The sequence below is a fragment of the Bos mutus genome, chromosome 23 (genome assembly GCF_027580195.1).
Source record: "Bos mutus isolate GX-2022 chromosome 23, NWIPB_WYAK_1.1, whole genome shotgun sequence".
NCBI classification, from domain to species: Eukaryota; Metazoa; Chordata; class Mammalia; order Artiodactyla; family Bovidae; genus Bos; species Bos mutus.
In genome coordinates this window covers 36,967,203-36,980,011 of record NC_091639.1, presented here as the reverse complement: position 1 = coordinate 36,980,011, position 12,809 = coordinate 36,967,203, and the positions used below count along the sequence as shown (strand labels likewise).

General features: G+C 46.7%; 1 protein-coding gene across 1 annotated transcript in view; it reads left to right on the top strand.

Moving 5' to 3' along the window:
- Positions 1-6,281, top strand: part of GLP1R (glucagon like peptide 1 receptor) — a 40,790-nt gene extending 34,509 nt beyond the window's left edge. The window contains exon 13 of the mRNA XM_070360994.1: positions 614-6,281. Coding sequence (XP_070217095.1) covers positions 614-781 — 168 coding nt within the window. The 3' untranslated portion in view covers positions 782-6,281. The remainder of the gene's footprint in view (positions 1-613) is intronic.
- The last annotated feature ends 6,528 nt before the right edge of the window (positions 6,282-12,809 follow it).

Genomic DNA, 12,809 nt, shown 5'->3' with positions numbered 1-12,809 from the left:
TCTGTGGGTTGAGTCCAGTTCCTGGCTGGGATTAGTTCAAATCCAGGCTGAGAAGTCCTTGTCCGCAGCCTGCTCTTTCAGGCTGCTTCTAGTCCCAGCCTCATTCTCCGCAGCTCCTCTGCCCTTCCATCCTGAAGCCAGGATGAAAGCCCTTGGGGGAGTTTAGAGGGTCTGGTGTTGACACCGTGAGGGGCAGGGCAGGCTGTCCCTCTTCTCAGTCGTCCAAGAGGGCCCTGAAGTCAGACTCTCTCTTCTCCTTTTCTTCTCTCTCCACCTCCCTTCTCCCCACATCTCTCTGTCACTCCTTCTCTTCCGCTAACTGATACTGTGATGGATTGTGAAAGGTACTTAGCTGAGTCACAAGAGTTTAGAGATGCAAGAGACCAATTAAATCAGCAAAGCCCGTCTCCCTCCTGAGAAGAGCCAGAAAATAGGAGACGAGAAGAAACAATTTTATGGGGATATTAATTTAGGTGCCTGAAGCCCTTGACTTGTGTCTCTTAATATAATGCACTGGATTTTTTTCCCTTCCCTCCTAATGTAATCATAGGGCCATTTTCGTGGGCAGTTGGTTTGTCTGATGGCCTCTGCTTTCCTCCTTTCCCCGCGGAAGGTCCAGATGGAGTTCCGGAAGAGCTGGGAGCGCTGGCAGCTGGAGCACCTGCACGTCCAGAGGGAGAACAGCATGAAGCCCTTCAAGTGTCCCACCAGCAGCCTGAGCTGCGGGGCCACAGCAGGCAGCAGCGTGTACGCAGCCTCCTGCCAGACCTCCTGCAGCTGAGACTCAGGCGCCTCCCTCCCTGTGGTCTCACTGCCGGCCTGGGCGGCCACCCCAGGTGGGAGAGACTCTCCCAGGGACTGGGGGGCAGGGGGCTGGGGGAGCACCAGAGGCACACACACTACTTCCCTGCGTTCCCGTCCCGAGCCCATCAGACAGGCAAATGGGCAGTGCCTCCTGGGACCTGAGGACACATTTTATTCTGAGGAGAAGCAACCTGTTAATTTGATCACTGTGGCGGGTGGAGAGGAAAAAGCAATTGCTGCTAAAACAAGGAGGATTTCTTCTCGTTAAGCCACAAGGCCCCTGGGGTTCCCCCAGAGAAGAACATCAGCCCCAGACTCAAACTCAAGGTCAATGGCTTATTAGTGGCCTTGTAAGAGAACATGGTTCTGCAAGAGGCGGATATGACCTCAGCTAAACACGGAGCTCGGGTAACGCCAGCCGACTCCACCTGCCTCCGGTTGGCATCACCACCCCCGCCTGCCTCCTCTTTAAGGGACGCTGGGCACAGGCTTGTTGCCCCTCCTCTGGCCCCTCGTCTCACTGCCCACCCTCCAGTAGCGATTTCTAGAAGTGGTCATGGGGGTGGTGTTGAGAATGAACATCGAGAAGGTGCCTCACAGTTTCCCCTTTCTGGCTCCCACTTCTTCCTTGGGTGTTTGAGTTGCTTTGGCGCCTGCTCCCAGGGCAGGTTCACTGTGGAGGAGTCCAGCCCTGGGTGTGAGCTCTGACTCGTATTCTAGAGATGCTCAAGAATCCTGTGGGGCTCATCTAGGGGACTTTAGGAATGTCCCTGATGGGACTGTAGATTACTCTCTACTGTTGGGAACCCACAGGCGCCGAGACAGAGAGACAGACAGCCTGCCCCTCTCCATGGAAATACTTTTTACCTGTGACCGGATTACCTATCTTGCATGGGTGTTTGAATGCGCTGTCTTAACTTTAGGGGGTGTGACCAAAAAGAGACTCTTCCAGGAATTCTACCAGTCCCCACCATGACCATGGGGGTGGGCTTCCCATCCCTTTGGTTACTTCCCTGTGAAATTCCCCCAACGTGGGAGCATGTATATACTTTGCTCATTTCTCTGTCTTTGCTGTGAATAGTTTCTGTCTGCACAAACATGAAATTCTGAATTTTCCCAACTGGTGGAAACAAGCAGTAAACCACAGTGATGGTTTTGGTGTTGTTTGGGGTTGTACCGTAGTTATTAATTTGACTCATCCATGCTTTGAGGTACTTAATGTTCACCCTGCCTCCAATCTCATCCCATAAATAATGAGCCTCAGGGAAGCTTAGGCAAAACCTTTCAATCTAGCCACGGAGGAAAAGCAGACATGTAGCACCACTGCAGAGACCCAGACAGAAGGGGAACAGCCATGCCACAGAGGCTGGCAACTGAGTTCATAGGTATAGAACACAGAGCAGAAGAGAACCCTTGGGAGTTCACGTCTTCTGGGAGGGCAGAGGGAGAGTCTTCGGATGAATTCCTAAGGGAATTGATCTTTCCCTCCTATTTTTGAGTGGCAGGAACCCTCCCGCAGAGCCTTGTGCCAGACACACTCTCCTCTGCCCCTCAGAGAGGCACAGGATGTGCAGGGAAAATAATAATGGGACATAAAACACATCAAGCAGAAAACCTCTTATACTGCAGCTTCAGTGGAGTGTTGTGTCTATGTTAATAGGGAAGTTGAACCTCAGGCTAAAGAAAGGATTTGTGCAGGCTGCCTCTTTGAGAAAATGTGGAGAGCCGGGGGTGGGGACATGCCTGCCTCCCCAGTCAGGAGGGCAGACAGCCCCATCGGCATTGGTTTGCTCTTTGGAGGGGGGCTAGGGTGAGGAGAGCGCTGGTGGGTTTGATTGGGTGGGGTCCAGCTCTGGTGCAAGTATTTCCATTTTGGGTAAACTGGAAGATTTTTGAGAATCATTAATAAACTGTACAACAACGAAGAGACAGATTAATATTATTTTCAAGAAATAAATTTTTGAGGGGAAAGATTGTAGGGAGAAAGTGTTTAGTTAGGCACTTGGGAAGGAAGCTCAGACAATTTGGTTTTATGCTCTAAGTTCTTTTCCCAACGGGTACTGATTCCTAGTTGCAGAATGCTCATCACACCCCAATTGCCCCAAGCCTTTTAACACCAAGCAGTGTTTTCCTTGTCAGATACATACCAGATGCTGAACTGAAGAAATATTTTCTTTGCTCTAAGACCCGCACTATTAATATTCATTTGAGTGGCAGTGCACTCTCTCCAAAGCTATTCCCAAGCTAAATATAGCTCTCTAACAGATCTGGGAACGATTGAATGCAGTGTGCTCAGAAATTCCTCTGGCTGTTTACATGCCTGGTGCCCAAAGTCTGGAGCTTGCCGAGAAAACTCTTGCTTGCCTCTGTCCTGGGGCAGGGTAAGGTGCTGTGTGTGTGAGCAGTGCAGCCAGGTCTGACTGTCATGAATAGAAGCTGAGTTCAGCACTCTGGCCAGCTCCCCACTGACCTTGTGAGGGGCTTAAACCATGTCAATTTATCTTTTTCATCTGAATCTTTGGAGCAGCTAAACCACAGAACTGAGACAAACCACTTACATTGCAAGGTTGTCTTCCCTTTAGAGCAGCTTTCCTGATTTGCAGGCATGATTTGCAGTCGCCTCAAGGCACTTTTATGCTGGAGAGTACAGCAGTGGAGTTCTCAGAGACTCAGCAGGGAAAGCTCCCGGACATCTCACTGCTCTGATCTGGAGAATTGAGGAGGGAAGCTTACAGAGGTGATCTGCCCAAGGTCACAGGGCTAGATGGTGGCTGAACTGGGAGAGGACCCAGGCCAACTTCTGCCTTCCAGTCCAATGAAGCCTCTGGAAAGAATAGATGAAAAATAGAAATGGCCATTCAGGACACTCTCGGTGAAAGCTGGCAGTGTTGTGTGGAGTTTCTGTTAAAGAGAAAACACAGCAGCAAAAGAGACAAGTCGGTTGGCTCAGGTGCCGTTTCAGTGATTTATGCCCCTGAGAAGAGGGGAGGGTGTGCTTTGCTGTCATTCCACGTACCACATTCATCCTTGTCTTCAAATTAAGAAATGAAATGCATTAGAGCTCAAGTGTACACAGAAGCAGCGAGGAGCCATTCCAGAGAGCAAATCCAGCGCTCTTTTAATGGGTTAGCTTAGTGTTTTCCTGATGCACCTGTGCTCGTTTGAGAAGTTGTGTGTTCTGATAGCCCTGCAGAGTGGACTAAAAGAACCTAAAGAAGGACCTAACAACCTGACCCTCAGCATTGCCTCTCTAGTACTCCCTGAAGTTGGAGAAGACTAGCAAGCCTGGACAGAGAAGGCAATGGCACCCCACTCCAGTACTCTTGCCTAGAAAATCCCATGGACAGAGGAGCCTGGTAGGCTGTGGTCCATGGGGTCGCTAAGAGTCAGACATGACTGAGCGACTTCACTTTCACTTTTCACTCTCATGCATTGGAGAAGGAAATGGCAACCCACTCCAGTGTTCTTGCCTGGAGAATCCCAGGGATGGGGGAGCCTGGTGGGCTGCCGTCTATGGGGTCATACAGAATCGGACACGACTGAAGCGACTTAGCAGCAGCAGCAGCAAGCCTGGAAAAGGTGGCACAGCTGCCATCGAGGGCAAATAGAGTCGGTTCACATACAGGTCCCCAAAGGCTTGGTTACCTTATCTGTGTGGGCCATGTTTCAGCAGCTCCTGTCCCTACTTCTTCTTCTGTTTCTTCTAGAAGACTGTATGTGTGTGTGTGTGTGTGTGTGTATTTTTTCCTGTGCATAGCAGTATAAAGTTAGAGATGAATCCAGAATCATTCCCCCTCCCCACTGTGAAGGTCAGGGGACTGCACAGCAGGGGGGCGAGAATGGTGGGAGCCTGAGCTAGATGCTTTCTCTCCATGCACAGACAGAGCTCCCATTACTGCTAATGCCTGCGACGTGCTCAGGGAAGGCAAGATACACTCCGAAGTTTTATTTTCCCCCCACTGAATTGATTCTAATCCACAGTGCTGACCCTGCTTTTGGCTCCTCCGAGGAGCGAGGAGCCAAAAGCTATAAAAGACATGTCGGCTCCCTCCGCTAAGACAGCTATATGAATGACAGGCTAAATACACAACAGAAACCAAATTAGTATCAATTCTTTTTTTTTTTTTTTTCCTTTTCTTGGCTGCAGCAAGTTTTCTTGGGGAAAAACATGACCCAATGTGAGAAACTTCTGCAGATAGCATCACCATGCCCCCGTGGAGTTATCTGCTGACTCAAAGCAGCTCTCCGCCCCCCCACGCTGAGGGCCCTATCAAGGAAGCGTTGTTAAGCAGTATAATTTGAAACATTTAACACCACAGTGTATCCACGGTATCTATAATTACTTCTGCTCTGTCTGTGGATACAGATTGGCAGGAAGCAGATAAGTATAATTGTTTTCCAATTAACTCTCTAAGTCTTTTGGACTTGGCCTGTATCTGAGTCTATCTGAGGAGTGAGTTTTCCCTCTTCCCCTTCTGCCATTCTAGCCGGTTTTTTGGGATCTCATCCAGCAAGGGAACATTCTCCCCTTGAAGCATCCGACCTCTTCCCCAGCACAACATTTACCCCCTCTCACCTCCCGTCCCTGCAGTGGGCTCCCCACGCTTCTCCTTGGCTGCATCAGTAAGAGGTGAGCCCACCGGTAAGAGGTGAGCCCACCAGCTGTGCCAGGAGTGCCATGCTCTTGACTGTGACCAATTTCGGGGTACAGCTAGGAGTGGGGCACAGTCAAGGCTGAAGTCACATACCGCATCCTGCACTCTAGTGCAGTAAGGAGGGCTGCAGCCAGTAGCGTGGATCCTAACTTACATTGGGATTAAGCAACCTTTCCTGATGGGGCCTGTCACAGCTCTCACAGCCCAGACAATCTAGTGTGACTGATTATCTCTGCGTCAGTGCAATCTGGGAGAAAAAAAAATATATATAAATGAGAATATTTGGATTTGGCAGGGGGTGGGGGTGGGGGGAGCTCTCAGCCAAGTTTGGAACATACAACAAGTTAGGTGTTGAGGCTTCTCTGCAAGGGGAGCCAGTGAGAGTAGTCAGGAAGGGGCAAGATTCGTAGCTGACAGACAGGGCTCGACCTTGCCAAATGGTTCATGCGTTACTTCCAAATCTGCATTTCCTCTAAGCTTCTCCCACTAAAAATAATCATCATACCCTCAGAGCAGATAAGCCTGAACATTTTGCAGCAGGGGGTGGTGGATGCAGAGCTGAGATGCACCAAGAGGAAGGTGAGTGAAGCTCTCGGGAGGGACGAAACGGAATTTCTGTCTTCAGTTCTCTTGGGGGATGTTGTACTTCATGAATGTTTAAACAAGGTAATCTTCATGCGATTTCTTAATATATAAACTCATGTAAAATATGACCCGTGACTACAGGTAGCAAATGTGTACGGCATGTAATTCATGTACAGATGCGAATGGATTCACACTCTCTCCTAATCTGCCTTGTAAGTCAAATAAAAACCTGTCCTTACTGTGTCTCTCCCGCTCTTCCTTGGGGGGAGGTTTCCTGCATTGTCAACCCAGGTGACTCACAGTGTAGCAGGAAAACACAAAAGATGCCATTTCCAGCCCCAGGGGAGGAAAAATTCTGGCTCATTACTCATATCGTGATTTTCATCTTCAAAGCACTTACCAAGTACTAATTTATCCATCGAAGCCTTTATGCAGGGACTGCAATGTCATTTAATTAGAGAAGTCAGGTGGTCGAGTGGCTTACACAATGACTGGCAGCCAAATGGATGTGCATTCTAATTCTGCTCATTCATTTGATCTCCTGTCTAAATGAACTCAGTCCATTAAATCCATCTTTTAAAAAAAGCACAAACCGTGTTTGCGAAGCGGCCACAGAATTTGAATAGAGCTGCCCGTTAACAGATTCATCTTTGGAAAAATGAACTTTTCCCCTAATTTGTGACTCGCTTTCACAGAAGAGCAGGGGAATTGCAGGTTCTCCCTAAGCCCGCCACCATTTCAGTCACCCCCCTCTCCCCCCCCCCACCCCCGGCTTAAAGATCACTACACTACTTATCCAAATGTCTCCATAAACACAGCTCTCTTTTAGACAAGCTGTGGGAATTGTCCCTTTCAGGCATAATAGTCCTAAATCTGAGTCTGAGAGCAAACTACAGATACAGCCAGCTCCTGAGACGTGCAGGCAGAACATCTGTGTTTGAGTTGTCTGTACCAATGGTGCTTTCAGCCTCTTTCCCTCCTCTGTTGACAGTCTCATCTTTCTGGGTCTTTGCTCTGCCACTCAGCAGGAGCAAGATGGAGCCAGGAGGGCTCCTCTCCCTTGCCAACCCCCAGGAAAACACCTGCCCAAACCAGTAATGACCACCACATTTTTGCGACATGACAGTCACAATGATGCAGGGAAAGGGTGCACGGTGGCTTAACAGGGCTTAGCTCCAGCCTAAAGAAAGCGCAAGCAGAGCTGCCCACTCTGCTGAGGGCCAGCCCTGGAGGAAATAAGTGAGAATTCCTGGCCCCCAGACCCATCTGTGTTCACATGTGATATGAAGCCACATTCCAGGGATGGATCCCCACCAGTGGGGATAAGTGAGTTCCACACAGAATTTGTGAAGGATCTCACTCATCTGCCAAGAGTGCTGACATTCCCCAAGGAGCAGGAATCCCCCTGCCCCAACCCAGGGTCTTCTGTTACTATCCTCTCAAAAGACTATGCCGTAAACATGCTGTTCAGTATCTTTCAACCTCTCCCCACCTTTCTTCCTTCCCTCTGTCTTGCTCTTACACACACATTTCTCTAAAGAGAAATACTGAAAACAGGTCTCCCTTGCCAGAAACAGTGGGGGAGAAAAAACCGAAGTACAAACTGGAATAGATGACAGATATAGCCAGGGAACTGGAGAATAGGGAAAGATAGATTCCAGACGGGGACAAGGAAGGAGAAGAAACTGGGTATCCCCAAGGGTGGGAAGGACAGGTGGGAAAGAGACAATGAAGAGATGGAACATGAACAAAGTGAATAATGAAAAACAGCAGGCTGCTTAAATGTGAAGAAGAGCCGTAGTAAAGAGGAGAGGAAATTGCAGAGGTACAAAAAGAATAAGGATTGCAGTGGTGAGCTCCAGTGGGCCAAGTCGGGGGCCGTCTAGTCAATGTTATTAACTCCTTTTTCCATAAATCTGAGCTCTTCCCCTGGAGAGTTCTCTAATCCCAAGCTGTGATAGATTATTTTCTTTGGTACAAAGGCTTATTTTAACTAACATAATGATTTTAGAAAAAGACCCACAGCCTAGAGCAAATGCAATAAAAAAAAAAAAAAAAAAAATTTCCCCCTACTGATCCAGGGCTCCAGTGTGAGAATGAATTACTGTGGCTCTTCCTCATGTAGGACCTATAACAGACCTCAGAATTTATCGGTGTTACAACCTCCAAGAATAAAATCAATAGTTGAGAATTATAAACACTGAGTAGTCCCATGCCAAAGGATGGGAGCTCTCTGGGGCTGAAGCAGGCTGGTAACACCTGGAGAGATTGCAAGGAGTTTTTTTCTTTATTTTTAAACTTTCACTATCTCTAGGATGAAAGAGCAAGGACTTAAATGTTTACAGAAGCGTTTCAGTTCCAAAGACCTAAGGTGCAGTTAGAAATACAGTTCAAGACTTGGGAACGCAAGTTTAATAGCTACAAAGAAAAGGCCATGGTTATCCTGCCTTTTAGGCCCATTCTTCAACAATCTATAACCATCTGTGTACATTTCTGGCTTAAAAAGACTAGTGTTTTATTGCCATGTATTTTGTCCCCCAGAAATTTCAGAACCTTCAGAATTCCTAGGAGACTGAATTTACTATTTTTATTGAACCCCACCCCCACCCTGGGTACCTGCTAATTAGACGCCATTTTACAATGAAGACAAACTCTTGGGAGTCCCTTGGACTGCAAGGAGATCCAACCAGTCCATTCTAAAGGAGATCAGTCCTGGGTGTTCATCAGAAGGACTGATGCTAAAGCTGGAACTCCAGTACTTTGGCCACCTCATGCGAAGAGTTGACTCATTGGAAAAGACTCTGATGCTGGGAGGGATTGGGGGCAGGAGGAGAAGGGGACAACAGAGGATGAGATGGCTGGATGGCATCACCGACTCAATGGACATGAGTTTGAGTGAACTCCGGGAGTTGGTGATGGACAGGGAGGCCTGGCATGCTGCGATTCATGGGGTCGCAGAGAGTTGGACACGACTGAGTGACTGAACTGAACTGAACTTACAATGAAACTGGCTTCCCCAATGGCTCAGCGGTAAAGATTCTGCCTGCAATGTAAGAGACTTACAGGAGAAGCAGGTTCGATTCCTGGGTCGGGAAGATGCCCTGGAGGAGGAAATGGCAACCCACTCCAGTGTTCTTGCCCAGGAAATCCCATAGACAGAGGAGTCTGGCAGGCTGTAGTCCCTGGGGTCACAAAGAGTCAGACATGACTGAGCAACTAAACAACATACAATGAAACTACATTCAAGGTCTCTCATCTTTTGAACCCTGGTACGGGAAGCAGAGAGTAGAGAACATATACCCAAGTAAGGATATCTCACTCTGGTTATACTAAATCAACGTCTTTCCAATAGCATCCTTTGGAAAGATACAGTTAACAGTACAGATGAAAAGGCATCGTATGTGCTTTCATATCATAGAGTCATGTCGCCTTCAGAACGCAGTATAGTTCTTGAGCATAATTTCTTAGCAATCAAGAAAAACATCCACCACACCATATTTTACATAAGACATTTACAAAAACACCTTCTTTTAGAAACTGGTAAAGATCATGAAGACTGCCAATCAAGGTATGATGGGACCACAAGCTCAGAAAAGATGCCATGTCCGTGGAGTCTTAGCATCACCTGCAACCACAGTTCTCTCACATTCTCCTGCCTTGAACTCTTCCTGCTTTTCAGATACAGCCTCTCTTCTAGCAGGATGGGTCCCTTGCCTTTCAGGTCCCTTCACTGGATTAATCCTGGTGTCACTCTTTACATTAGAAATGCAACAGCTCTTGAGATACTTTGCACCCGTGGTGTAGATCCCTTGAGAATATGTCAAGTCACCCGATTTCCAGCATTGGTGTCATCTCCATGAAGTGTGGCACACACATTCTGCATCAGCCACGCACATGGAGAGACTTTGCTCAGCTGCACTCAAAGTGGTGCACTAATATAGACTTCCTAAGGCTTCAGCAGGAAGATCACTGACCCCCAGAGTGGACTCTAGGATCTGACATCTCTCTCCTCCCTCGGGCTGTATCCTCCAAAGTTACCAGCTCCTGACATGAATTTCCTCTCTGATCACCTCCCAGTTTCCCTGTTCACTTTGTACTGACCAGCCTTGTAGCTTCCTCTGTTTCTGGGAAACATGCAAATTTTCTAGGAAATTCTCCTCTTTCCATAAATAGTTCTGTGAAAATTACATATGGGGCAGAACTTATAATCTATAGGAAGAGCCAAAAACATGAATGAGGATCTAGAAAAAGCAATTCTTTCACATTGCCCTGTGCCAGGTCACCATATGATATGTTTGACACTGCCAAACTCAGCCTAAATCTCAGGGGAAAAGTCATTAGAGGAATGCAATGAAAACAAACTCTGCATAGCAAAGCTATTTCTGTACACAGAGATTGTTCACTGTAAATGGACTGCAACACATGGAAAAGATACTCTGAAAAAAATACATTTTCTGGCTATAAACACACATGCTTTTCTCTAGCGGATACCAAAATGTGATCAATATTATTAGTAAAGCAACTCCATGAAGTATTTATCACAGGAGAGAGGAGGGGGGAAAATGGAGATATGGGAGCAGAGTTCTATTTTTTTTAATTAATTCATTCAACCATTCATTCATTTTTGGTTGTGTTGGGTCTTCATTGCTGTGTAAGTTGTGGTGAGTGCAGGCTTCTCACTGTGATGGCTTCTCTTGTTGTGAAGCATGTGGGCTTCAGTAGTTGGGGTGACTAGTCAGTTGCCCCGTGGCAGGTGGGATCTTCCCAAACCAAGGATGGAACCATGACCCCTGCATTAGTGGCAGACTCTTAACCAGTGGACCACCAGGGAAGCCCCAGAGCTCTATTTTAGATTGGGTAGTCAGAGAAAGCCATTCTGATGACATGACATCTGAGAGACCTGAACGGAGTAAGGGAACAAGTCCTAGGATCATCTGGGGAAGTCAGTTCTAAGCAAACAGCCTAAAGCCTAAGTCTATTTAGTGTGTTAAGAGAGCAGGAGCTGGCAAACTATGGCCCACCACTGGTTTTTATAAATAAAGTTTTATTGACACACTCATTTGTTCACATCCATTCTATGGCTGCTTTGGCTCCACAATGGCAAAGTTGAGTAGTCAAGACTATTTACTGTCTGGATTTTTATTTTTTAGTATTCCAAACTTCTGTGTAGAATGAATATTAAAGAGGTAACTATAACTGGGAAAGGCAGGCAGGGGCCAGATCACTTAGGGCCTGGTAAGATAAACCCATCTACCAAACAAAAGACACATCTCCAAGGGTAAGGACTGCAGATGTCATTGACAAATTCGGGTTCAAAGGCTTCTCTCCACCAACTCACAATGCTCCAGTGTGGTGAAATAAAAGTATGTGTGACAAAAACCAAAGCAGACAGTTCAAATTTGACTTCCTTTGGCTTAGGCATCAAGTTTTTCTGCCAGCTGGGTGAGTTCTTTGTCTTTTTTCCCCCCAACAAAGCTCAGACATGGACAAGCATAGTGCTGACCCCTTCAACTGCAATACTGCCTGCTAAGTCTAGAGAGAGGGTTTTATTTTAAAGTCTGTGTATAAATCACTCTGATAGCTTTCTTGGCCTTTCCCAGGACCTCTGATGAGTTCTTTCCTCTGTGAATCTTAAAGTGAAGAGAAAGTCTGAAAAAGTAGTACAAGTGGTTCAGACAACATTCCAGTGGAATACCCAGCTGTGGATGTGACTGGTGATAGAAGCAAGGTCCGATGATGTAAAGAGCAATATTGCATAGGAACCTGGAATGTCAGGTCCATGAATCAAGGCAAATTGGAAGTGGTCAAACAAGAGATGGCAAGAGTGAATGTCGACATTCTAGGTATCAGCGAACTGAAATGGACTGGAATGGGTGAATTTAACTCAGATGACCATTATATCTACTACTGCGGGCAGGAATCCTCAGAAGAAATTAAGTAGCCATCATGGTCAAACAAAAGAGTCCGAAATGCAGTACTTGGATGCAATCTCAAAAACGACAGAATGATCTCTGTTCATTTCCAAGGCAAACCATTCAATATCACAGTAATCCAAGTCTATGCCCCAACCAGTAACACTGAAGAAGCTGAAGTTGAACGGTTCTATGAAGACCTATAAGACCTTTTAGAACTAACACCCAAAAAAGATGTCCTTTTCATTATAGGGGACTGGAATGCAAAAGTATGAAGTCAAGAAACACCTGGAGTAACAGGCAAATTTGGCCTTGGAATACGGAATGAAGCAGGGCAAAGACTAATAGAGTTTTGGCAAGAAAATGCACTGGTCATAACAAACACCCTCTTCCAACAACACAAGAGAAGACTCTATACATGGACATCACCAGATGGTCAACACTGAAATCAGATTGATTATATTCTTTGCAGCCAAAGATGGAGAAGCTCTATACAGTCAGCAAAAACAAGACCAGGAGCTGATTGTGGCTCAGATCATGAACTCCTTATTGCCAAATTCAGACTTAAATTGAAGAAAGTAGGGAAAACCACTAGACCATTCAGGTATGACCTAAATCAAATCCCTTATGATTATACAGTGGAAGTGAGAAATAGATTTAAGGGCCTAGATCTGATAGATAGAGTGCCTGATGAACTATGGACTGAGGTTCGTGACACTGTACAGGAGACACGGATCAAGACCATTCCCATAGAAAAGAAATGCAAAAAAGCAAAATGGCTGTCTGGGGAGGCCTTACAAATAGCTGTGAAAAGAAGAGACGCGAAAAGCAAAGGAGAAAAGGAAAGATATAA